Source organism: Triturus cristatus, chromosome 12 (assembly GCF_964204655.1).
Source record: "Triturus cristatus chromosome 12, aTriCri1.1, whole genome shotgun sequence".
In the NCBI taxonomy this organism is placed as follows: domain Eukaryota; kingdom Metazoa; phylum Chordata; class Amphibia; order Caudata; family Salamandridae; genus Triturus; species Triturus cristatus.
Window position 1 is genome coordinate 110,111,752 of NC_140595.1, and position 27,264 is coordinate 110,139,015.

The 27,264-nt window shown below is 47.2% G+C and overlaps 2 protein-coding genes across 11 annotated transcripts in view; one reads left to right on the plus strand and one right to left on the minus strand.

Annotated features, from left to right (window-relative positions):
- The window catches only part of CFAP141 (cilia and flagella associated protein 141), a 33,939-nt gene extending 24,281 nt beyond the window's left edge, over window positions 1-9,658 (plus strand). For both annotated transcript variants that reach the window (XM_085638911.1, XM_085638912.1), the window contains exon 4: window positions 9,426-9,658. In XM_085638911.1, coding sequence (XP_085495037.1) covers window positions 9,426-9,527 — 102 coding nt within the window. In that variant the 3' untranslated portion in view covers window positions 9,528-9,658. The remainder of the gene's footprint in view (window positions 1-9,425) is intronic.
- Window positions 1-27,264, minus strand: part of LOC146772776 (uncharacterized) — a 209,792-nt gene that overhangs the window by 121,342 nt on the left and 61,186 nt on the right. For 6 of the 9 annotated variants that reach the window (XM_085638908.1, XM_085638904.1, XM_085638909.1 and 3 more), the window contains one exon: window positions 13,982-14,405. The exons of 1 other annotated variant lie outside the window; for it this stretch is intronic. The gene's annotated coding sequence lies outside the window, so the exon portion shown is untranslated. Of the gene's footprint in view, window positions 1-13,948; window positions 14,406-27,264 lie in introns of those variants that run through there. 2 more of the 9 variants (XR_014972283.1, XR_014972284.1) reach the window with 1 other exon arrangement.

The following is a 27,264-nucleotide window of genomic DNA, read 5'->3' on the forward strand; positions in this document are numbered from 1 at the left end:
CTACTTGGAGACAGCCTCATAACGACCTGCTGGTGTCTCAGCTGCTGCCAGAAAATATCATATGAAAAAGAACCAGACCAAATTGTTTCCCGACTTTAGACAGTGGATCCAAATCCAGTGAGAGAACAGTGAGGGGACATTAGATCAAGTATGCTCATCATACTGGACATCTGTGGGTCTGTCAGTAATCTGGGAACTTGCCTGCCTGGTGAGAGGGGATAAGAAGCGACTTGTCTTGCAGGAGCTTTCTTCTCAAGAAGGAGAAGCCCGCCACTTAGTCCGGACAGAGCAGCGGCTTAGGAAAAGTGGGCTGCTGTGGAAGTGTGCACAGAGTTGACCCGAATGGGGTGAGGGTTCCTGTGACTCACCAGTATGCCGGCTTCTGTTCCTGCCACAGAGGAAGACCATAAGGCCATTGCCGACTCTGCTTATGGTGCTGAGCGCCAAGACTGCATTTGAGGAGGGAATCTTCTAGCTGGGTGTTCTGGCCCTGCCCAGTCAAGAGTGCCTTCATCCATGCCACTGTAGCGTCCGCCTGCCCGACATGAAGGGAAGTAAATGGGGCAACCGGATTCAGCCCCTGCAACTGCCACTGGTCAACCCATGAGGTAAAAAACTGCACACCCCTCTTGGAGATCCTGAGTGCGCTTCACCTCAGGTAACGCAAACATCTGAATAAAACATTGACTGTGAACTTGACTAACAGATTTTGGTTAGTCTTTGTTGAGATGATTGCAGTCTGCTTAAAAGAACTGCATAGTCAAAGAATACGGACTGAGTGTGGGGCACAGAACTCAGGAAAGCTGCTTCATTTCACCACAGTGATTCTGCACCTATGCTTAAATCTAAAGCTTCAGGTCGTCTCTGTAGTAACCCCTTAGAATACATAGATACCGTCTCTGGCATGCTGCTATTCCATATGTATAATATACAGAGATTACAGTACGCTTCTTTTTAGAAGAAAAGCACTGTCCTGGTCATTCACTTATTTTGTCTGGTTTTTGACTGCTCGGGTTCTGAGTCTCTAACCCCCACACTACCTTCTTACGATGTCTTGGACTGCTGCCACTTGCCACCCTGAGAGTGAAGTTCGGTAGAGGTGTACTTGGCCCAGTTTGCATCTTAAAAGGAGAACGCCCCCAGGACACCTGGGGCAAAAAAAACAAGCTCCATGGCTGTGGCCAAGTGGTCTTGGCCTTCCCTGTAGCCTATCAAAGTGGTCTGATAGGGCCTTTTGGCTAAAACAGCACAAAGGCCCACTATCTGGGAAATGGGGGGCTCTGGTTAGAGAGAGGCCTCTAACCTAGAATGGAGAAGTGCGAAAGAGACTCAAAATATTGGATAATTCACTGTCATGCCAAGAGGCATGGGCCAGAAAAGCCTATGAGCAGCTTCACTATTACACCACAGTGGGTAGGATTAGAACATTACTGCATAGGTTGGTGGTAGAATGTAGCTGATTGGTGGGTTGATTGTATAGGTGGTAGAAACTGCCAGAGCCTCTTAGGGTCCTGGCATTGCTGAATACTGGTCAGACCTTTGCCTGACAGCATAGGTGGTGCAAACTAGAATAGGTGGTCCATCTTTCCAAATTTCAATAGTGAACGGACAGCATAACGAGATAGTAGCCAGACTGACAGAAAGACAAGCAGATATAATTAAGCAAATACACCCAGCAAGAGCTCACCGTCGTACTTTTAAAAAGATGGCGTCTAAATGTGCATTCATGAACCGGGAGAGAAGGCCAGAGTGGAAAGAAGAGTTCATAATGAAATATACAGAGGAGATGAGAGATGACAGACGGCTGGAAGACAGGTGCATGAGATGTTGCCTCTGCACTACACACAGAATCATGAATAAGAAGAACAAGGTTACCTGGAATAGGTGAGATTCAAGGAGACGCGATTACAGCATTGAAGACCAAGGCGCAAAGACATGAATTTGGCAAACAGATCATGGAGTCTCTAGCAAATGGGCACTCATGGGCCCATCAGTAAGGAGAACAATGGAGGAGAATGGAACAGGGTAGACATTAAATTGGAGCTGGAGAAGACACTGTCACTGCGACGAGGACCCAGACACTAGGTACAATAATGTCAACTTGTATGAATACAGAGAACAGTGTTAAATTACACAAGGAGACATGTCTAATGGAGCACAAAGGAAGTGTAAGGAAACTGGGCTACCAGGAATACCAGATTGGAAATCAATAATAGAGGATAAAAGGTCAAGCACAAGTCTGGGAAGTGAGTGCAGGAAAAGGGAGAAACAGAAAAGCAGGTTCCACAACAAAGAGACTGAATCATGAGACCAAGTGTCTAACTCAACATAGACAACAGAACTCTGTCTTCAAGTTAAAGGCAAAGTTAAGTATGGTCTTCAAACTTGTGGCCAAATGGGGGTTCAAGTTCTCTCTCCCAGGGAGTAAAGCATCTCAACCCAGCAAAGCTGAGGCCAACTTTGGGCTAACAGCCAGGGAAGGCATCCTGATGCAGTAGGGGCCAGCCCGAAACCTGAAATGGTTCTGGTTAGGAATCCTTTCAGTATAAACATGGGAAAGAACACAGGCTCAGGCCACTGGTTGACTGATGACAGGTTCTGGAAGGTGAACAGGCAGTGCCGCCTTGTGTTAGGGTGTTAGTATTTCTAAGAGTAACTGTCCTTCACCAGGGCACTACCAACAGACCAGGGAAAACATGGGTATTACGGCAGGTTCAGAGCTGTCCCAGCCAGTGAGAGGCTATACGGGAGAGAAGCAAACATGGTGATTCAGGAGGCAATGACAAACAAGAATTGAGGACCGCAAAGTCAAGGAACAGGCTCCCAACACCTGGCACACTTGGTGCCATGGTAGCATTTCAAAGTGGTGAGAATAAGTTCTACAGCAAGAGACTGAGTAGAAGCAGGACGACACTACTGAGAGACGAGAGCATGAGACGCTATCACTGCAGCATCCAAGCATTCCTGGTTGAGTCGAACAAGTGAAGGAAAGAGAAGACGGTCTTCCATCATGGAATTCTCTCTGATAGTCTTACTTTAAAATAATTTATATAGTGTATCAACAAACCTGTAAACATTTATACGATAATATTAACATTTCAAAAGTTTTGAAAATATCAAACATAATCTTGACACATAAGTGGACTCTCTGTTGTTAGCCTGTTTAAAAACATTATAGCATTTCAGTATTACTGCAATCATTGAATCTATTGATAAACGTTGATAAAAAAGAAGTCTTCTAATTGGTGATCATCTTTCTTTCTGGGGTTTCTTGACTAAAGTAACTGAGTGGGTAAAACCACTGAATATTCGATAACTTGCCCCATCACCCCATTATAGCCATAAGTGGTCACTGATCAAGTCGGAAGAGCGCACATAATCTTTGCAGCCCAGGGTCCCTAGACATGAAATAACTTGCCACGTGACGCTCAGGGAGTTATATTAAGTACAATGCGTAAGATTTCTTGAATCACTAAAGGGTCAGTATCCTCAGTTTTAACCCATTGCAGGACAAATTTCTAAATTGACCCTTTATGAAAAGGATAAGATGTCATGCAATCAGTGATCCAATCATGTAGCCCAATATCCTCAACCCAACAGTTATGGATTTGATTAAGAGTTTTTTGCTATTAGTCGAGGCAGAATATCTCCCCGCGTGAAGAACTAAGATTACAAGTGGGTGACCTTTTATTCAATGGTATGTATAGAGACTGGATGCCACACATAGACTGTTGTAAGAACAGGAATACAGAAACACTGCAAAGACAGCATACGCAAATACACGAAGGCCCCGTCGAAATGGCACACAAGGAGAGACAGGTAAGGATGTCAGGGAAAATAAAATGCGTACACGAAGTGGAGGAGACACTGCAACTTTAGCAAACACAGACTTTCAGGACAAAGACAAAGAAGGACAAAATGAGTCGAGCTGAAAGACCAGGGCAGAAGATTAAACAATGCAGAGGCTGAAGCTTGAGGCAAAAGCTCCCCATCAACACTATTAACCAAGCATAGTTAAAAAACAAGCATTGGCATAGCCAATAGGTCTCGCCTTTGGGACCTTATAAGTGTTTAGTTATCCAGCACAATATCCTTGGTGCAACAACATCAAGTGTTGCATGGCTAAACACTTATAAGGTCCCAAAGGCGAGACCTATTGGCTATGCCAATGCTTGTTTTGAGTGAGTGGCTCGTGCAGGTATGCCACTGTGAGGTAGAGATGCTGCGAGTGCTTTTAAAGGGAGCCCATGTAACATTGCGCCTCTTCAAAATGTATCTTGGGTCTGGTGTAATACTTATAGCCCCCATTCCTGTCTTCTCGCACCCAATGCTTCCTTAAATGTCCCATGTACAGCCGGGGTTGACACTTCTATTATCCCTGCCCTCCAGTGACACTTTACCTGTCACGGGTGGTGGTGGATGTGGTGGTGGACATGGTGGTGGTGGACATGGTGGTGGTGGTGGACGTGGTGGTGGTGGACGTGGTGGTGGTGGTAGACGTGGTGGTGGTGGTGGACGAGGTGGTGGACCTGGTGGTGGTGTTGGATGTGGTGGTGGACGTGGTGGTGGTGGATGTTGTGGTGGTGGTGGACGTGGTGGGGGTGGAGGATGTGGTGGTGGTGGTGGATGTGGTGGTGGTGGACATGGTGGTGGTGGTGGACGTGGTGGTGGTGGTGGACATGGTGGAAGTGGTGGTGGACGTGGTGGAGGATGTGGTGGTGGTGGACGTGGTGGTGGTGGACGTGGTGGTGGTGGTGGATGTGGTGGTGGATGACTATTGGGTAGGAGGGTGCTGGCAGAATGCGGAAGGAGAGAAAGATCTCGAAGGGGGCACATGGGAGAGCAGAAAGAGGCCGAATATTAGAGACAAAAAACGGCGAGTAGATAGAACGCTAAACAGATTTAACAGGGTAGTCCCTTCTTATAGCGCATGTGAATGTTCCTTAGCACCCCGTTTTTAGTAAACAGGGAGACCATGGGGAGATTAATTGATTAATCATGCATGATGATCGCGTGCGATTAATTGATTAATCACGCATGATGATCGCGTGCGGAAGCTGGTGTTGTTTGAGCCACGGCGTTGGCTTACCAATGTGTGATTCTGGGCAAATTAGTTAATCTCCCGTGCCTTCTAAAAGGCAATGTGTTCCTGTGTGAATGTGCTCTTGTGTAATGTAACCGGGTGTCTTGTAAAGGTCTCTACTACTCTTGAGTTCAGTTTGCGCTGTATGAATTTGAAAAACAAACAGCCAGCAGACCTTGTAGAGCAAGAGCCTATTATATCCGTTCATGTAGCGCACACACAGCAATGAGGTCTCTGTACAGCTCAGTACTGCACACTACACAACAAACAAATATCCGTTCATGTAGCGCACGCACAGCAATGAGGGCTCTCTACAGCCCAGTACTGCATTCAAAATTTAAAGCACATTAAAGCGCAATGCTCTGTTAATAAAAATAAAATACGCCGTGCCTGCAGTGAGAGTGGCTCACAAAGAAAAGAAACAAGCCACGGCATCGCCCTGCTTGATGTTTGGGAGGTGGGAGGGGTGTTCTGTGCAGAAAGGCATTACGGCGCTCTAGTAAATAAATAAATAAAACAAGCACGGTACGTGAAAGTGAAAGCGACCGTGTTTGGAGCTGAAAGTGCACTCTGTGCTTAATGAGCCATGACGAGGGAGGAAAGCCGTGCTCGCTCCCGCGGACCCTAGGCCAGGGCAGAGAGAAGGCGGGACATGCACCCGCCTTTGGCCAATTGCGTGCTGTCTTTCTTAGAAAGATGCATGCAAAGGCCAATAGTGGGTGAAGAAAACAAAAGCACACACACAAGCGTGTGTTCCAAAGTTTAAAGCCCTTACTAAATGTCTCGCAGTGCAGCGAATGCGCGCTAGCTCAGGCGAGACCTAATGAAAGGCAGACTTCCATAAGCCCTTCCAGCATATGCCCATGGAATTTTGTAGCTTGTGTAACTTTGAGGTTCTGTGTTGATCCCAGTGTTGCTGAGATCGATCACTCAAAGAAGCAAGCAAAGCAGGTTAATACCTGAAGGCAACAAAGGAACAGAGGCAAACTCCAGAATAGAAGATAGAATGTGCTTAGTTATGAACAATGACGTATAGAATTATAGATGGGTAACAGTGAATTATGGGGATTTTTTTCACCAAGAGGTTTGAGTGACCTGAAATAGACGAAAGCAAAGCTCGAGTTGTCTCTGATGTCACTCAGAACCCCGTGGTGAAAAACATACCTGTAATTCACTTTTTACCTGTCTATAATTGTATATAGAATAGAGACTTCTAGCCGCAGATTCCTTACCTTGGAATTATGCCCAGACATCAGACTGGACCCGGAGATAATTAGTGAGCAGTACCCAAGCAAGCCTGTAGTCGTTCGGCTCCACGTGGCATTGTTGGCATCGTCCATGCCAAAAGTAACATGTGTGGTTCCTATATAAGCGCCATCTCAGCACACTGGGGATGATTGGGAGGGGCCACTGGACCCTAATAAATGCCAGGTCTTAGATGCCACCAATGACACCTGCTGTGAGAATATAACATCCTCAACGAGAAGAGAATTTTCATCAAAGTTGCTCGAAAACCTAAAGCATTTCGGGTGGGATTCACCCTTCGTCAAGGTTACTTTAGAAAATGCGTTTGTTCTCCAGTGTCCTGCCAATGGGATCTAATCTGGTATCTTGATGAACCCTTGAACCACTGGTTTGCAACCACTTGGCTACCGTGAGTTTGGCATAAACTGCTTCAGTTATTCTATCTTGGTCAGTTTTCACAATGTAAACGAGTAGGCACGCCACACGCCTTTCTATGATATTCTAACGTTACCCCTGACAAAGGGCTAGTCCCACCCAAAATACATTGGGTTTGTGAGAAACATTGATGAAAATTCTCTACTCGTTGAGGATGCTATATTCTTGTCGTCAGCAAATGTGATGTAAAATTTGTAAACCAGACATCAATCCTACAAGCTACGTAATAAACTACAGTCATTGTATCGTAAAGCATTGATTACTGTTTTAGACTTTTGTGAAGTTGATTAAAGTTTGTGTACATGGAAGCCTCAGGGCACCACTGTGCGTGCTGTATCTAGGACATTTTGGTGATCTTGTTTTCTCTTAGGGTTATTTATCTGCCACCTCTGCATTCCTGCAGCTGCCAGACCAGCCATCCCACTTCAAGTCCCCTATTATAAGTAGGTTCCTTAAAGGTCTGCAGCAAGTTTCCTCCATCTCCCTTCATTATGCCTCAATGGAATCTTAACTTGGTTCTTACCTTTCTAATGTGTGCTCTCCTTGAGCCGCTTCCTACCTACCCTCTGAGACTCCTCACCAGCAAGACGGCCTTTCTGGTGGCAATTACATCTGCCCGTGGGTCAGTGAACTGTCGGCGGTGTCATCCCAGCCTCCATATGTCTCTTTTTTCCCCAAACTGGTCCTTTGGACTCGATCTTCCTTCATGCCAAAGGTAGTCACCTTGTTCCACGAAGGCAGTCCATCAGTTTGCCTACTTTGTACGCTCCGCCTCATCCCTCTAAGGAAGAGGAGAGACTCCACTGGCAGGACCCAAAAAGAGCATTGTCGTTCTACCTTGACTACACAAAATAGTTCCAGATTAACAATCAACTCTGTGTGGGATATGTCGGAGCCAAGAAAGGAAAGGCTGTGCAGAAACAAACCATCTCCTGATGAATTGTATTCTGCATTAAGATCTGCTACGCACTGGCCAAGAAACAACCCTCAGAGGGTTTGCGTGCTCATTCCACCAGAGTAAAGGCTGAGACCTCTGCGTTAGCACACAAAGTTCCGGCCTGGACATCTGCAAGGCAAAAACGTGAGCATTGCTGCACATGTTCACCAAGTACTACTGCCTGGTCAGTGAGGTCCATTGGGACGGGCACTTTACCCTTTCGATGCTGCAGGACTTTCTCATCTAAATCATGTTTGCAGGCCCTCCTCTGGGGAGGTATCTAATTCTAAGGTAAGGAATCAGCAGCAAGAAGTCTATCAGATGAACAAGTTACTTACCTTCGGTAACGCCTTATCTGGTAGAGACTCTATCTAGCCGCAGATTCCTTACCAACCCACACATCCTCCCCACTCTGCGAAAAGATTTATAGGTACAGGGCCGTTCCCTTTTCATGGTCATAGTTCCACACACCAGTGGTCATTGTTCTTCGTGGCTCTGTGCTCCCAGATGGAAAGTCGCAAAAAGAAACTGACATCCGGGCATTGGGGTGATGCCTATTTATGCACTGCGCATGTCACTTCTAGTGTGGACGACGTTGACGACGTCATATCGAGCCGAACGACGCCAACTACCGGTGCTTGGTACTGCTCATGAAAAATTTCCGAATCCTGTCTGAAGAATTCTAAGTTAAGGAATCTGCGTCTAGATAAGGTTTCTACCAGATCAGGCGTTACTGATGGCAAGTAAGTTGTTTGTTATGTATCCGCCCCCCCCCCCCCATCATCTGCCCCTGCTTTCAACTGCTACGCAGGAACAGAGGAGTAATGGAGGAACCATACATAACATGGCATCCCCTCCCTATCCCAATTTTTTTTTTTAAACTGACCTCCTGTTACCCACCCCCTCCACTCTCTGTGCCTTCCCTTCCCTTTCCTTTAGAAGATGTTCTCCCTGCGTTCCAGCACAGCTCTGACAGGCCCCCAGAGAGTCCAGCCAGAGCAGCCTGGAATTCCTTTGTGACATAGCAACAGTGAGCTAGGAGTTCTGTAACCTCCAGTCACAGCATTTAATTATCAGTTGTAGAGTCTGACGTTTACACTTAAGGCTCTTTGTGAGAGGCATACATAACAATAGTAATAAAAACAGAGCGCGTTCTACAGGCACCACCACCCAGTGATCACATTTGCACATTCCAAACATATCTTGACAAGGCTGGATAATGGTCGGTTCAAATGTTGGCTGCATTGTGAGTGGACCTGCAATGGCTGCACAGAGTACAAACCCTTGCACAGCTTCAAAATGGGCAGCACAGCATGACTGTGCCGATACTAGTAGACTAAGGAAATGCTGCATTGTATCTAGATGTCAACATGACAGAGTAGTGAGATGGCATTGGAATTGTTGCATATTGGACAGGTATGGTTGTTAAGAGGAAAGATTGTGCGCGGCACACGGTATTGCTACGTGTTGATAGACCTAGACATGACTACATAGTGGGTTGACTCAGCCATGTCCGTATAGGCCCTGGTATGTTTGTCCAAAGCAGACAGATCATAGAAAGAGCTTGTGGATTGGACCAACTCCCAACAAGGCTTAGCTGAACAGTGCATGGATATTCAGTTATAGACGTCTCTGCACAATGGTCAACACCTGGCTTTGTCTGGTTACATGGCTACCACCTTGCATGGCCCTACATCCACACTTGTTCATTTTTCTTTCCCCCAGGTGCGTCAAGCCGCTCTTCAGAACCTGCTGCAGTGCGAGTATCTTCAATACCAGGAGGAGCTGAACCGCATGGGGAAAGCTTTCTATGTGCAAAGGATATAAATGGGATAAACGAGATATTACAAAGAAGCCCTGGACCTTTGAAGCCTACAAAAAGATTGTATTCCAATGTAGTAAGATCATCTTATTAAACACACAGGCCATTCTGACCTCAAATTGTGCCAATGGCCTGTGCAAAGCCAACTGAGTTTCCATTGTCCATGATTTCTAGGCCACATTCAATCAATGTAGTTAGAAATTAGCCAGAGATCACAGATAATTCTGTCTTCCCTACATTTCTGATAACCCAAGAACCTAGAACATTTGTAACCAATGCTTTATTAAGTTGTATTTTTCTTCCCAAATTCAAGTCCTTGATGTAAGTCGAATAGCAGTGCTCTCCATACAGGGGCACACACAGTTGTAGTATTCACCTGTTTCACACCTGGAAAATACACTAAACCTCTGGTCACTACTGGGCAACCTGAAGTTCATTCACCACTGTGCGGTACCGGAGTATTGTTAGCGGAATATTGTCAGAATATTCCCTTACATAAATGTTGTGTCCTATGTGTAGTTTGCTAAATCATCACCACTTTGGAGCAAATAGCAGAAAATCTGTTCTAAAAGGGATGATATTTTTGTAAATATTAATTAGATCACCCTATTTATGTCATACAATATTCTGATATACAACCATTCACCAGATGCACATGAGAATCTGAAGCTAGCTTGGCATTGAGGGATCTCACAGCGGAAGAGTAGGGGGATATCCTGGAGGCTCTTGCAGGAATGAGTGACAGGACCATGTAAGCCTGTCTGAGGTGGGACAGCAAAGATGAGTGTCATCAAAGGATCTTGATGGAGTGGCAGAGAAATGGCAGACTATGCAGAAATGATCAAACATAATGAACTCATTAGCATAGATTATTCTTATTGGGTGGGAAGTTGGGTTGAATTTACACAGAATTGTTTACCATAGGTTAGGGATGTCCACATAGGTGCAGTCTAGGAAGGCTGGATCCCTGACACAATTTCTAGATAACCTCATAAAACACATTTCCTTACACCTAATTCAAAGAACAATATTTACTTAATCTCAAGTTATCTTAATAAAAATCTAGCTTGGATCCAACACTCCTGGACATATTCTTTATTTACCCGATGAATGGAACTCTAGTCAAGAGGGGGATGGGTAGCATATGGGGCTCTTGTAGGTGGACCAACTATTGGGAGGATGGTGGTGAAGGACCGAAGTTACGCCCTCCTCAAAAGATGGGAAGATGCATCTAAAGGAGAACAGCACATGATCAAATATTTTACAAAATCATATTAACAGACTGATGGAGCGAAATCGAGAAGTTTATTTTTGCTTGCCTTTGACTCGTAATTGGTTCAAAAGTGATCTTGGAGGGAGAAATTAGATGTTCACCATAACATTTTTAGATACTTAAAATAATAATTATTTTTTTCCAATAAAATCTATGTATTCCTTCAAAAGTAGGAGGGCTGCTTAGTTGGTGGTGGGGGCAGTGCACTGCCTTGGTCTGCAATGATTAAGGGAAATAGGGTTAGGGTGGGTGTTTTCACATAGTAGGGGGTCATGGCAGAGATGGAAGTAGCTAAAAGTTGGATGATGATGGTCTAGTGAGATGAAAGGAGTTACCTAGAAAAACGTACAGAAGCACAAAGGTCTGGGGTGCGGATGGTTTACTCTATCAGATCGGTACTGAGGGTGTACAGAGTGTGAAGAAATGACTACAGCTTGAGGCAGACATCAGATCTCTGGTTGGCAACTGGGTACAGGATGTGATGGGATGAGTAGACGTTCAATGGCAGATGGGTGCTGGTTATGATGAGATAAGTAGCTAGTGGCAGTGGTTTGGCGTGAGGTACAGATTGTGATGAGCTTAGAAGAGAGCAAGAGGCAGGGGAGGTGCTCTTTGGATGGCAGAAAGATGCCAGTTTTGATTAATTGAGAGCTAGTGGCAGGGATTAGATCTTTGGTTGCCAGTCCGGTGCTGGTTTTGATTAAATGAGTAGAGCGCTAGTGGCGGGATAAAATCTTTAGTTGGCAGTCGGTGCTGGTTTTGATGAGATGATCAGAAAGCTAGTGACATGGATGAGACCTTTGGTTGGCAGGCGGGTGCTGGTTATGATGAGTTGAGTAGCGAGCTAGTGGTGGGGATGAGATCTTTGGTTGGCAGACATGTTCTGGTTATGATGACATGAGTAGAGAGCTAGGGGCGGGGATGAGATCTTTGGTTGCCAGTCCGGTGCTGGTTTTGATTAAATGAGTAGAGCGCTAGTGGCCGGATAAAATCTTTAGTTGGCAGTCGGTGCTGGTTTTGATGAGATGATCAGAAAGCTAGTGACATGGATGGGATCTTTGGTTGGCAGGTGGGTGCTGGTTATGATGAAGTGAGTAGCGAGCTAGTGGCGGGGATGAGATCTTTGGCTGGCAGGCGGGTGCTGGTTATGGTGAGATGAGTAGAGAGCTCGGGGCGGGGATGAGATCTTTGGCTGGCAGACAGGTCCAGATTGTGATAAGCTGAGAAGAGAGCTGGGGCCAGGATCAGATCTGTGACTGGCCGATAGATACAGATTGTGATTAAATCAAAAAGGAGCTAGTGACTTGGATCAGAACTCTGTCAGGGTAAAAGGTGTAATGATGAGAATAAAAAGTTTAGGGAGCGATCAGATCTCGAGTTGTTGGTAGGATGAATGAATACAGCGCGAGCGACGCAGATAAGATCTGTTCTGCTCCTCAATGTCAGAGTTCATATCTCCATTTTCCTCGCCCGCACTCGACACAGGATGAGGCTTGTTGAGCAGAGAGCGAGGACCACAGGTCACATCTCCCAGGTTACCTGGAAGGGCGCAGCATGAAATCTAGCGATTCGTGGTATAGCAACACGCATTAGATCCCCAGTATGCCAGGGTGGTATTAGTTGGGTGTGGTGAATAGAGTTGGTGCAGGAGTGTGACCTCCTCTGGTTAGTACTGGCAAATTGTGAAACTAGTAGGTTTACAATTGTATGATAGACAAGATCTCACACAGGCTTCACATTTTCTCCTCACCGCGAGAACCCATTCCTGTGTATCAGACAGCGGGCTTAGTGGAGTGCACATGGGCCACTGATCCAGGTTTCTGAAAATTTGTGGTCGCCAAGAAATTAAAAGCTTGACTGTATCACTCAGCAGAAAGAATACATCAGAAAAAGAACAAAACCCGCTGGAAAAACAATCCCTGCAGACGCACAAAAGAGTAGAAGCAAACTTCATATTTTAATGTTAAATTAGGAAGTACACACAAGAACAGCAGACCCGCCTGTGCCCTCCTGCGGTGCAAACACAGGAATGGTGGCACAGTGGATAGAGCTGCTACGGCCATGGGCCTGCTTGGACGATGATGCCCTGCGATGCCTCGCGGCGACTGGCGCCATGCCTGGGAGCCTTGCAAAGCTCATCTGATTATTGAAACCAGACTTACCCGGAAGTGTCTTGGAGGAAGCATATGCGAGAACTCTTTTTGGGGATTGGGGAAGGGGGGGGGGGGGGGGGAGGGGTGGGTACTGTTGAATTGATTTGTTTAGCGCTGGTATGTGTCTCAGAGCCACTTCATAGCGCTAAATCTTTCAGAATCAAACGTTTTAGCATAGCGCTGTCATACTGGGTCATCAAAAACCGAGAGGCGACAAGCTCCTCGGATTCTTTCCTGGGCATATGGTGCCAGCTTCCTAGACAAAGATCCTATATGGGGCAGCCCCGTTCTCTGGATAAAGAGACATTGCCCACCTAGACGTCTACCGTAGAACACATCTCCCTAAAGAGGCTTGTTTTCAGATAGAACATTTGATTGATTTCCTAGACCTGGGCATATCAAAGTCCACAAGCGGGCACCGAGAGACTGTAATGAGGCCCACCAAACACCATGGCGACACAGAGATTCCTCTGCACTACTCTGACTTTTTGTGCAGAAATAAGAAAGTGTCCATTTCTATCCATCACCGTAGTGCAGAACATCGCTCGCTCCCCCTCCCCCCCCCCCCCCCCCCCCCCACACACACAGACCCATGGTACTACCCGACGCTGCACTTCCTTTCGGCCTTTCCTGTAGGAAAGGCGTGCCCATGCCATCTGGATCTGACCTCGGCAGAGATGCCTCGACGTCATTTCTCCTGCAACCTGTTCCCACCATTAGGATCCGCTTCAGGCTAAGGGAACCCCAGCCGGCGCAGGCTTTGAGCTGCAGTTCGATGCAACCCGCCTTTATAAAAAAAAAATCAACAGATCGCGAATCTATGAACTGGGATCTGATATTTGTGGGAGCAAATGACATCTGTGTGCTCAAGTTTCACGTAACTGAGCAAACATTTTAAATCTGAGCTCCTTTTTAACTAGAGTGCATATTCATATCAAGGAGGTCGTCGGCGCTACCTCATAAGGTTGGTGCACTCTGCTCCACACACCCCAATACTCACAGGGAAAAAATTGGTCTCCTCGGGAAAGTATCACTCAGGTAACTTTTGTGCTTTAATTCAGTGGCCAAGAAAGAGTGTCCACAGATAGCCCACAGCTTCCTTTGAGAGGACAGGTGTAGACTGATCAGACTGCCAAGTGGGTTCTGCACCTGCTGCTGGGATCAGTGTTCAATATGCAGTTTGCATGTCGAAACTCTGTCGAGACAATCCAGCCTTTCATCCTTCCATGGCTGATAAAACGAGCACCGCTGAGAGGAGTTATGGTAGCATATAAATGTCCATTATGATTGTAGATCCCTTTCGTTGTCCACGGATGCTGGAGTCGTACCCGTGTTGTGTCCATGCGGGGAATTCGTCTCTGCGATTGGGGTTCCAAATCTTAAATCAGATGTTTGCCGTGGCTGCTGCCTGCATGCACACAAATCCATCTCTGCTATGTCCCTGTCGCCATTTTCAACTGGAGAAGGAAGGAAACGTATTTGTATAAATATATGATCAGGCAGAAAATAGGCATACCATGTAATTTTAAAAAGTGGAGAAACTGAGGGGACAGCTGGGATCAGGGAGTCCGGAGTTTCATTCCTGTCCTCCTGTGTAGGGAAAACCGTACTCAGCTTGGAGACATTAGATGGTGGACATGCCCAGGGACCTCCATGCATTTCCACCACAAATGAACAATCACTCTCCTGATGTCATCATCATTATCAAATCAAATAACTTTATTCGATCTGTTAAAAAACATAGATCATAAAAGTACATACTAAAAATAAGTTTTCAAACAGTAAAATCTGGGAGGAAGTAAATCTACAAAACATGTATACACAGTCCTGATGTCATTTTGTGGACTCCATGGGGGAACTGAGGGGCACCTCACACACCGTGGGCCGCGTGATTCACGGGTTGAAAAGATGGCCACCCTGGCAAGCTACCTGATTGGCTGGGATGGAGACCACTGAACCTGTAATGGAATCGTGAAACCTACAACATGCAGGTGCCCCTCCGCACTGAAAAGCGACCCCCGAAATCAGCTATCCAGAACCCTCCTCACTGCAGTGGAGACCACTGAACCTGCAATGGAGGCCCCCCCAACAGCAAATGGAGACCCCAGTACCTGCAATGAAACCCATTCCACCCTGGTAAGGAGTCCCCAAAAACATGCAATGAATACCCTTCCATACTGGCCTAGAGAATCCTCAACACTGAATGGAGACACCGGAAACCTACAACATAAAACATTGGGTCTGCAATGGGGCCCCTCCCCCTAGAGGAAACCCTAAAACCTGTAATGTAGGCCCTGCTGATTGTAAAGTGAGAGAGTGGGAAAGAACATCAAACGTAAATTCTTTATGTATTTATTTATTGGGAAATTTTTGAAACATTTTGACAGGTCCACTGGAATTCTGTGATCCTGCAGCCACATAATTATGTATTTTCTATTTTTGCCTCACAATCCATCCTCTGCTGCATAATTTTCAGATTTTAACAAAAAAAATAGTTTCCAGCTCAAACTGAGGAAGAGTTAACTCAAATGTATGCGGTGACGTGTTGCCGCACTGTGGCATGCCCTTTGCAGATATTGACAGGCCACCTTTCAGTTGTAATGCAATATTTGGATGGTTAAAATGTAGTAATGAAGTGAAATATTTGGTCAGACAGTATTAATATGTGTACAAATGGGAACATAATAAAGTTATCACAAAATGTTTCACATTATACCACATAATTTGCCTTGTCTTGCCGCAGAGTGTGCCTTTTCTTGCCGCATAATTTGGTCCTCCTAATTCCAGTGATCCTCTCTTTCCTTCAATTATTATCATTTATAGTGTTCTAAAGCTCGGATCAAACCAGTTTAGACATCAGGACGCTGTACAAATCTGTAATTCTGTCATTTTCTGTTCATATAACAATGATAATAATCTTTATTCGGCATATAAAAATATGGGCATAAAAGAAGCATTTTCAGCTATATGACAATGTAAACAGTATTCATAAAAACAGTCAGGAAGGCATTAAAAAACAGTGCAAGATCCAGACGATGTTATTGTCCTTCTTGGTCTCATAAAGTCATGATACAGCCAATAACCATTACTTCAATTTAAGAGAGGATAAAAAATAACTATTAAAAACATTTTTTTTTAAAACTCTTGTAGCCACCACACATAATACAAAGATTAACAGGAAGTCTTGGGCCTTTAGCCACCCCTAGTAGTTCTTAACTTTAGAGCGGATCTTAAAAAGTTCAAGACACAAAAGAGTGTAAAAACATCTAAAGACAATTGTAAAAACAGCAGAGCAACACGGGCCTGCTTAAATCTTAGTTTCTTTAAAAGCCCCTTGAGAAACACTCGCCTCGGGTATGAATAGTACGGACAGAGGAGAACAAAGTGTGGAGACCTGTGCATATAAGTAACTACATTTACAGGGCTCAACATGCCTTACACATGTAAGCATTTTATTTGCATTGGTCTGTGTGTTTTTGGCTACTTGAGTAATAGTTGTACCGTATGAGGTTTGTTCTGATTTGGGTGGGTACTTCCTTGCATGGTGTGGCTGAAGATCGCTCCTGAAGGTCCGGGCCTAGGTGCAGCTTGAGTGCAAGGAACCCTCTTTTCTTGGGCACTCCCAGAGTGGAAGTTACTGGATTTAGGAGATAAAAGGACCAGCTAATTTCCAGACACATTGGTTAGTAAGGGGTTAACTGGTAAAGTTCATATATGCAGGGTCGGACTGGCCTATAGGGCAAACTGGCAGTGCCAGAAGGACTGGTGGCACAGGTCAGTGTTTGAGCGAAGTTGTTGGCTGTGTGTCGGCCTGTTTTATGGTCTTGTGGGCCATTTTTTACTCACAATTACTCTGATATTGCCACAAATATTGCCTTCAGCAAGTATACATGCATGTAGTTCCCCTTACCTTGTAAAACACCTATAGAGCATAACTTTACAACTTTAAAACTGCCCCGATTCGAAAACGTGGGCCCCTTTTTTTTAGCTATCTGAGTCACTAATGGGGGCTACTCCTAATTTGGTGCCTGGGCCCATTATTTGTCCCAGTCCTGTAGTGCTGCAGGCCCAATAGGGTTCCACCACCTAGGGCGCCCTCGCAGGGGGATTTGCCTGTATCCCCCCCATGAGCGTCTTGACCTTGGCTTGGCCTGGCATCACACTTCAGATTACCAATAAATGGAACTCGTCTAGGCAGGAAGTGACAAATGTTCAAGCTGATACAGCAAGAATTTTCAATTCCATTAAAGACACGGAGGTGAGGATTATGGTTCTTTTTTCTTTACTGTAAAATTTCAGCACTCAATTAAATAAACAAAAAACGACATTAACCATGTGACCCATTTACGTCACATATCACATGCGCCAATCATAACAGAGCAACCCTTATAAATACAGAATACTCCATTTTGTGTCCTCTTTCTTAAGTGGATAATGACTTAAGTACACAATTCTCCAACATGAAACATAATAATAGTCACCAAAAGTCTAAATCAATCCAAACATGGATCCAATAGCTTCCAGATAATCCAACAGGGATGTCGAATAACCTAAACTGGGCCAGATGCAGACATCCGAACTAGAACCCCAGAGAGTAGAAGGCAACAAGCCGTACTCGACCCCTTCTCATGTGTGACCAGAAATTAAGGCCGGAATCACCTTCTCAAACATTCTTCTGTTCATTGCCTGAAATGCAAAATAGCAAACCGTAAAGCCTGTAAGTGGATATCGGCATTACAAAAAATGTAAAATATAACAGGGTAGGAGAAGAAATCACCACAATTGGAAAATCAATGAAATATACATGAATACATTGATTGCATATATTGGGTGGGATAATACTCGCCTACATGTAGTTAATAGATTTTAATTTTTTTGCCCCGTAAGCTAGAACCGTTTCCATTTTATGTGAGGACCGGAGGCTCTGATTATGCTTGTTCAAAGCTGGGTTACCACAACAGACGCAACAACCATAATAAGCTTATAGTAAACCATTCGGCACGTAGACTCGATAGAGCAATCTGCTGCCCTCGTAATGTCTTCTGGGGGGAACCTAAAGCATACAATTTTGATGCCATGGGCTCCCAAGCGGAATGTGCTCCGAAAGCAGAGATGTCAATACCTGCTTCTGCTAGCAACCACCTCATCCTCCTGGCTAATGTAGCCGAGGTTTAAGGCCTCAAATGCTTTTGTAAAGCAATGAGAAGCTGACCACCAGACTCTTGTCTCACTTCACTAGTAGAAACCTTGTATGCTTTCAAACACTGAACAACACACAACTGAAAATTACCTGGCAAGGCCGGGTAGGATACCAGCCTGGAATTTGCTTTAGTACGAAGAGCTATATTGAATGTAACACCCTCTGGGGAAAAAACCCTGCCTGCTAAATCCAGTGCTCGAACACGGGAATCCGTTTTACACAAAATTAGGCATGAAAGCATAATGAGCTTAGCCAAAAGCTGCTTCCGCAACGAATATTTGTTCGCTGCCCATCTGTAGGAAGGTGGAATCTGACTAATGGTTGCCCCCAACTTTTTGCCTGGTATTTGAGTGGTTTTTGACTAGTCTGGCTGGGATCCTGCTATCCAGGGCCCCAGCCTATCTGCTTTCTCCCTAAAACTGATGTGAGTACTCTAGGTACAAACCTAATTGGATGCTGGGCATGCCCTACCAGTCCCTTGTAGATGGTACCCTAGGTACCCAGGGCATGGGTCCCCCAGTAGGCCTACCAGGGCTGCAGCACTTATTGTGCCACCCTGGGACAGCCATACAAACTGACACCACCAGACCACTACTGTAGTCTGGGTAAGATGGTGCTAGCACCCCTTACAGGGATATAGGTACCCTATATCCCACCCCATTACAACACATATACTCTCATAGGTCACCCCTATAGCAGGCCCTGGTAATCCTACAGGGCAGGGTGCTGAGGTATGTGTGAGGTGGGACCCCTACCTGATTAGGGCCTCTCTGCAACCTTCGTTAAATCGTTACTGGGTTGTTTGTAGTGTAGCCATACCATATACTCTTAACCGCATTATAAGTCTATTGCGATATCGCGATAACTTGAGAATGGCTACACAGAACCATATCGTGTTTGGTGTCAAACATGTAGGAATCATACCCCCAGTCCAGCCATGGGCATGAGGGTACAATTCCCCCTTGCTAGAAGGGCGATATGGGAAAAGCGGTAGAATTTAGACACCAATTTAAAAGTGCACAAGTTACACAAAATGGCTACTGCCCGCCACCTACACGACCCTGGCTGGCTGTTGCTGGGGAAAACCCCAGCCTCGCCAGCTGGACAATAGGGCTCCTGTGACAGGGAGGTGCTAGCATCTCCCCAGACAGGATAATGTGGATTGGAACAGGGTGGGTGCACCAAATGTCCTTTCAGAGTTGCACGTAGGCAGCTGCAGAGACCTAATTCTGCATACACCGCTTGGAACAGGTTCAGGGGCATCCTGCCCCTCGCCCAGGCGGGAAACACACAAAGGGGAGAGGGTGTAGCCACCCTTTCCCGCCTCACCAGCCATTGGTGGACACTACTCTGGACACTCCCCTAATCTTGGGGATAAAGGTGAATAACGTGGCCCCAGAGCCTCAGATTATTTGGAACTTTACAGAACCGACCTTCGACGAGCTGCTGCCCAGCTGACGGAAGAAATCTTCCTTGGGATAAAGGAGTTATCCCCCTGCTTGGCAGGCACCTGAAACACTGCAAGTGACCCAGTTGGAACTTCGCTGCTCTCACGAACTTCGACGACTTCCAGAACCCTTGAGGTGGGTTTCCAGCGCATCCCAGAGGCCAGTGAGTGTGCTCAACGAGTTTGGGCACCGTGGACCGCGTGGGTGCCGAGATCCCCAATACCCCAAGACCCCAGCCTCTTCTTGCATAGCACACGACCCTGACCAGTGGAGAAGTTGTGCTTTGGCCCATTTACCAGTCAACCACTCTACAGCAATTGTGCCAAAGACCAGCGCCCTAGCCCCCTCCGGTTGCCCGTGGGTGCCCTTTTACGCACTCCAAATTGTCGCCTCCCGCGGTCCCTTGTCTCTCGACTTGTGGGCCCTAGCAGAAGACTATCTTTGAAAACAAGAGTTCCCCTGGTTGCTCCAGGCCTGCTCTACAGTCTCCTTGAAAGAGACCTCTCCCAGACCTTGTGGGTCTGCACTGTAGCAGATTTGTTTATTCTTTGTGGGTTGCGGTTGCCAAGGCTTAGTGGATCCAATCCAGACACTAACACTGCAGCGACCCTCATCCAACATGGGACAGTCGCCCTCCGGAAGCTGGCCTTCCTTGAAGCCTCCCAGAGCCCGTGGCTGCAGATCCAAGCAACAGCACCTCTCACTTGAAGCACCCGACATCGAAGGGCTCCTTGCTTTGAGCCTCCTGGTCACTTTGCCGTGACCCAGACTCTGTCCCCTCTGCTTTCAGGGTCTTCTCTACAATCTTCACATCTTTGATCTTCACGGCATCATCGACGCTTTTGGCTAGCAGAACTTTTGACTATTTTCCCATTGAAAATCAGCCCGCGACCCGACAGCAGAAACGACCTATGCACCCGGCTTCCTTGGGGCAGGTAACAGTGGTACCTCGGTACTCTTGTGGTTGTGGGCATCTCAAAAGCTTAAGTCTAAAGTTTTAACTTTGTACTCCTGCTAGAAGTATTTTTAATCTGTTTATTTCAAACTGCGACATTCTCCATAGGCTAACATTGCGATCCCGATAGCAGCTCTTTGCACTGCACGCGTCTCCCGTGGGTCCCCCTCCTCATAACTGTGAGTGGATTCTGAAGGGGCAAGCAATCCTGAATGCCCTAGGCATTGCCTGTAGAATTGTCGTGGTTCTTATACCACTGTTTTAGGATATGGTTTGGTCCCCCCCTGGGACCCATTGATTTCTGTGTTATTTATTGTGTTTATAAATGCTTGTTTGAAGTGTAACTTTGCCACTAGTCACATAAAGCGACTGTGGGATTCTGTCTAGAATAAAAACATATATTTTATATATATACCTGTGTGGGCTACTCTTTCATTTGGTCATTCAAGAGGTTATTATGGTAAAACAATAAGCTTAACACTCCTTCAAGACTTAGCCTGAAGGCTGCTCTCCACAGCTACCACTAGGATAGCTTTCTTTAAAGGTTGTCTTAAACCTATCATCAATAAGAGTCGAATTGGACTGGTGCAAGGTATCCCTATAACTAGGAGCAGCATATGCCAGGCCAACTTCTCACACCATCGCTCCAGGAACCTAAGAATAACATTCAGATCCCATAGAGATGAGTACTTAGGCACTGGAAGTCTGGGCATATGAATGCCCCTCATTAGTTTGCAGATCAAGGGGTGCTCACCCACTGGTTTACTTTTGAAAGGTGGATGTTGTTGCAAAATATATATGAATATCCATATAAATTCATATGTATGCACTCACACTAACATGAGGCCCAGAGCTCCAAAGGGCTTCCTATCTGACCTTGCCTGGACAAGCTTCCAGCAGCTATTCTGAATCACCCTTAGAGGTCACTTTCCTTGTCCTGACGACATCATAAGTTTCCTTATCTGGTTGTGCAAGTTGCTTACACAGTGCCGAGCCAGCCTTTCTGGTCTGCCCATATCTGGCTGTTTATAATTTGCATGGTGCAGACATTTCATATCCATGTTAGCCTTATTTGGCTTGGTGCCTTATTCTAGTTTCGCTGACATGGCATTACCAAACTTAATAGCACCCAGAAACCAGCCACTCTGGGAAGAAGCAGTCTGAGAGCCCCTAAGGTGGCAGATCTGACTTCTTCCTTGCTAATTAGCAATGATGCATGCTTTTGGTACCAATAAATAAATTTCACTCTGTTTCTGAGCAAACCAGCTATGTCTGATGAGTTTCATTCATTTGCTCCTGTGAGGGTGCCAGTATTTCCCCATCAGATGTCCTGCTGAAATTGCAGATCTAAAGTTATTTGCAGTTCTGTATGCCAAACCAGAAGATGCCAGGTCAGAAAGGAAATTTCTTACCATGCAACACTGCTCCCACAGGATCAACACCCCACTCATTGCACCAAGCACACCATCTCCTCCAAGCTGAGGCTTAATGTTTGTGAGTGCTGTCTGTCCACGTCTGCCTGATGAAAAGAACAGCTTGTTGCGAAATGCCTGGGGTATACCATCTTTTCCTGAAACCATACAAGCCATTAACTTGAGTTGACGGGACAAGACTAAGGGATGAGGATGACCCTCTAGATCCAATAACAGATTTGGACAGGACAGGAGGTGTACTAGATTCGTGTTCGCTAGAGCTAGGGCTAGGGGAACCAAGGTTGAGCCCTCCAGAATGGAGTCAAGAAAATTTTCTCCGACCTCTGATGTCTGACTTGCTCCAGGACTCTGGGTATCATGAGAAAAGTGGGAAAAGCGTAACCCCAAAACTGAGACCAATCCTGGAGAAACGCATCAGTTGCCTGGGCTTCCAGATCCGGGCGCCAACTGAAGAACTCTGATTGCTGACTATTGAGGTAAGATGCAAACAAGTCTACTCTGCATGGACCCCACAGGTAGTGAAGGACCTGGAACACAGTGGTATGAAACATCCAGTCACTGAAATTCCTCAGGTGATAGGAATTACAATTAGCTATTGTGTTTCTCTAGCCCGGAAGATATTCCGCTGTGATTGAAATTCGATGGCTGAGGCAGAAATGCCAGAAGTCCTTGGCAATCTCTGCTAGTAGACGGGACTTTGTCCTCCCAGCTTGTTGATGTATTGAATGGTTGAGATGTTGTTCGTCCTCCGAAAGATGCAACAATCTTTCTTTGAGGGGGAGGGTCTCCTCATGGCGAAGGACTCCGCCAGGAGTTCCAGGCAATTTATATGGAGACTCAGTGACGCTTCCAACCTACGACCCACCCATTGAGAGGGATCCTCACCTCGCTCCCCAGCCCCAACGGCTGGTATCCGATTCTATCACCACTTCTGGGGAGGTGCCGAAAATCGCCTTGCCATTCCAGGTTTGTATGTGCTCCAACCACCATGTCATCTCTGTCCTGGCTTCGTCCAACAGGGGAACCTATTCCGAATACAAGAGACCCTTCCTCAAGTGACACATTTTTAATCTCTGAAGGGCTCTGTGTTGGAGGGGGCATGGAAAAATGACCTAGTGAGGAGGCTAGCCGGACCACAATCCTGGCAATCGACGTCAACAATAGAGTCTGGCTGTGCAATGCAGACCTCAATCCTCTTTTGATGTTTCAAATCTTCTGGGAGGGAAGGATCATTTGGGTCAGGACCAAATCTATCTGGATCCCAAAAATGCGATCTCTTGTGCAGGAGACAACACTGACTTCTGTGAGTTGACCATGAACCCCAAACTCTGCAGAAGCTGAATGGTCCATGAACGATGAGTCCTTAGCATCTGAGGATCTTGTGCCATCAAGAGAAGGCTGTCTAGAAAAACGATCAGACGGACTCCCAGAGCTCTCAGCGACTCTACCAGTGGTCCCATCAGTTTGGTGAAGCACCAGGGGGCTGATGAGAGACTGAAAGGAAGGCACGTGAATCCCAGGCATTGAACCCACCACAGGATTTTGTAGAAATCTCCTGTGAGGTGGATGAATGGGAATCGATAGGTAGGTATCCTTCAGGTACAGCTGGACCATCTAAGCGCCTTCCTGAAGGAAATCTCTTAGCAAATGAATGTACTCCATTTTGAAATGTCTGTATAATATCCAGATATTGAAATCTTTCAGATTTAGAACTAAATGGTTGCCACGCCCTTTCTTTTTGACCAGGAAAATGGGACTTATGAATCCCTTAAGGTGATGTACCTAAAAACATACTGCCCCTTTGTCCAACAACGTTTGAATTTCTGAGTCTATAAAAGACTGCTCTTTCTAGGTAAACGACATGTATTTTGGAGGACATAATTGCACTGGTGTGTTGTAAAATTCTAGTTTGAAGCCTAGAATGGTCTCTAGGACCAGCGGATCATGGGTAATCTGCCTCCAATTGTCTCGGAAGAATTCCACTTGTCCTCCCCAGGTTACCTCTGAAAAAGAGATCATTCTCATTGTTATACCCGGCATCCTGAATTTTGTGTTCCTCTGCGATTGCAACAGCCGAAGTGGGGCCCGCCTCCACATGGACTAGTGGGGTAGAAGGCTGCTGGTTATCCATACCATTCGCTCCTGCCTTGGGGATAGTACCCTTGTTGAGAGCCTTGAAAGGATCCCCAGCCTTATGCGCACCCTCAAAACGCATGGCCTTGCCTAAAAGGCTTTTGCTAAATACATTTTAAAGTGACATTTGGGACTTATCCAGTGTGGAATATGTGAAGCAAAACCTGGCAACTTCTTTAACAAATGGACCCCCAAACAACCGTCCTAGGGCCACTGGGCAGGCTTCAGAGGTGGCCAAGACATTAAGCTTGGGTCTATTCGCATTAGCATAGATCTCCATTGTTCTGTGGAAATAGTGCAGTTGGTTTTCCCCGTTGGCAAATGGCACTCTGCACCCAACCTACTAGGACATCCGGATCCACTGGGGAGTTATATTCTTTAGCATGGAAAGCCAACTCGAGTATCTTTACCAATGGGCCAGACATGTCCAGGAGCTTATTCTGACAATCACGCTATGCTCAGTCGAGGCCCTTCTTAAGGTCCTTTGCGTACTTTCTCATAAATAAGACCATGGTAGGGTCCGCCTCCGATGTATCTGTGACCTTCCCTACCAGGTCTGCATGATGACATTCTGTCAAAGACAAGCACAGACTTCCTTAATGAAGCCCTGGCGAAGGTGTGATTGGACATATTTCTTGACCTCCTGAGGAGGAGCCCAAATTGAAGCTCTAGGGTGTATAATCTCTCTGAGCTCAAAGGTAAGTACTCAAGGGTTATTGGAGGAAGAAGAGTGTTTCTTCTTGCTAAGCCCAGGTGTAGCTTCCTCTTCGCTGTCTTCCATGTGAGAGGAAGTGGAGTCTGACTCATAGGGTCGGGTGAATGAAGGGCTGTGTGAGGTCGCGCCCTGATGGGAGGCGCTATTGTTATGCTGAGTGTCTCTTTTGTGTTGCAGTTTCTCAAATGTTTACGCACGCACCTCAGCCTGGGTCTTTGGCCTTCCCCTTTTAGGGGTGGGGCGGCATTGCTTCCTGCCGCAGGGATCAAGGGCTGCCAGCCCTGTTCATGATCATAGTCGTGTAAATGATGAGTAAAGGGACCCAACACCAGGACTAGTACCTTATTAACTGATTGCTGCACACTGCAGTCAAGTGCGTCCACCAGGTCCAGTTCTAACTGGTCAACATTATCATTGGGAAAAACCTCCATATCAGGCTCATAAGGCTCCCACTGTTCCATTCTCTTGATATCATTGTTGGTCAATTGGCAATTCAAGAGAGAGAGGGCGAGTGTGGACCCCAGCCTGGCAAATACAAGGCCACAATTAAAATGTGGAGGGAGCAGCATGAAAACACTCTAGGCCAAACCTGTGTCTATTTTAACAACCATGCACTAATTTTAGCAGTCAGGGCAGCAAGTCTACGGTCACAACACAAGTAGAATCAAACAGGCTGCAGGTAGGACAAACTCTCTGGTGTGTTTTCTCGAGGGACGCAGGGAAAACCTGCTTATGCACGTTGTGGTGCAGAGTGTAGAAATAGGACTACACCCATCACACAGACGGATGTAGTCTGCTCCTGCACCACTGAGGCAAAGTTGGCGTCGGAGATAGCCGATGTGTACAAAGAGATGGGGCAGTAGCGGGGGCAATTATGCCAAAACGTTAAGCAGAGCACACAAAGGGAACCCCAAAATATCTTTTGGCAATGACCGTAATCAACTGCAAATCACTGGAAACAGCGCAGCGCTCGGCAACAGCAATATTGCGATGTCAATAACATAATATTCAAGCATCAAAGAATTGTATAAATGTACCTGTAGTGTCCATGCATGGACACGTTCTAGTGTTCCGACCTGCTGTACTACACTGTACACCCACCCACCACAGACGTCACTGTGTCAGGTGACGCTGGCAATAAAAGGGGCCGAGCGCACGTGCTCGTGGCCATTCCCACTATCCCCAACTATGTGTCCTGTGTCCTCCTTCACCTAGCATGTGGGCCTAGGGCCCATCCTTACATTGGCGACGAGGCGGGTACGTTACCCCGCGAGTGAAGCCCCGATCGGCGCACCATCGATAATGATGAGGGAGAGGACTGCCCGGTGAGCACACCCCCCGTGTGACGACGCGAGAAGCCGGCAGGGCACAGCATAGCCCGCAGCGTGCCTGGTGGCGACCGGGAGCCCACCCCGCGCCTCAGGCACCGGCCGCAATCGCCCTGGTGGAGGGGGAAGAGCCCCAAACACGAGCGGACCGATCGGAGCCCACCCGTATCGGCCGCGACGCCGGAAGTCTGCAGGCGGGGCCGGGTGCCCACCCCGACCCTGCCGCTGTGCCTGGAGGTGCCCGGAAGTAATGGCAAGCCGAGCGGTGCCCACCCGCATCGGCTGCGACCCCCGCAAGTGGCGGCGGCCACGCGGAGCCCACCCGCGTGGAGGACAGTGAGGAGCTGCGCGATACACGAAGTGTGTAGCCAAGCGGGTGCCCACCCCGCAGCTGAGGAGCGAAGACAAGTCCCTACCGAGGCGGAGCCCACCCGCGACTGGCCGTGGCCGTGTGGCACCTGCACCCCCTTCCCGCGCGGCCCGTAAGGTGAGGAGACCGGCTGCGGGAAGGGGCGGACTGAACCTCGAGAGTAAAAGCGGAGCCCACCCGCAACAGCAAACAGGAGCGGCACAAGCAGCGCAGCACCCCCCCCCCGCGCGGTCCGTGAAGCTAGGTGACCGGCTGCGGGGGGCGGGACGAAGTGGAAATGGAGAGCGGAGCCCACCCGCAGCGGTACGCGACCGCAGGCGGCCAGCGCCGCCAATGAGGGGAGAAGATAAACATACGGGCCAAGAGACTCAGCCCCAATTAATAAAGGCACTACCAGCGGGTGCCTACCCCGCAGGACGACAAGCGGGACGACACACCCCACCCCCCCCCCCCCCGCAAGAAACTGCCGCGAGCAGGGAGGGCGATGTCGAGTGCCAAGACTGGCCGCCGCCGGCCATAGAAGGAGGCGGGAAGCGGTGAAACAATGCAATGGTGCCAGCGCTGCCCTGCAAAGAGCGCTACAGAGCCCCACTCTCCTGCTGTAACCAAAGCACATGTAGTGCACACCAAGCCCCAGCCGCCATCCACGCGAGGTGTGAACTGCCCCAGCTTGCGAGTGATGCATCATTGCCCTCTGAGCAGCCCACTGTCAATGCCTGTGCCCCCTCCTGCCT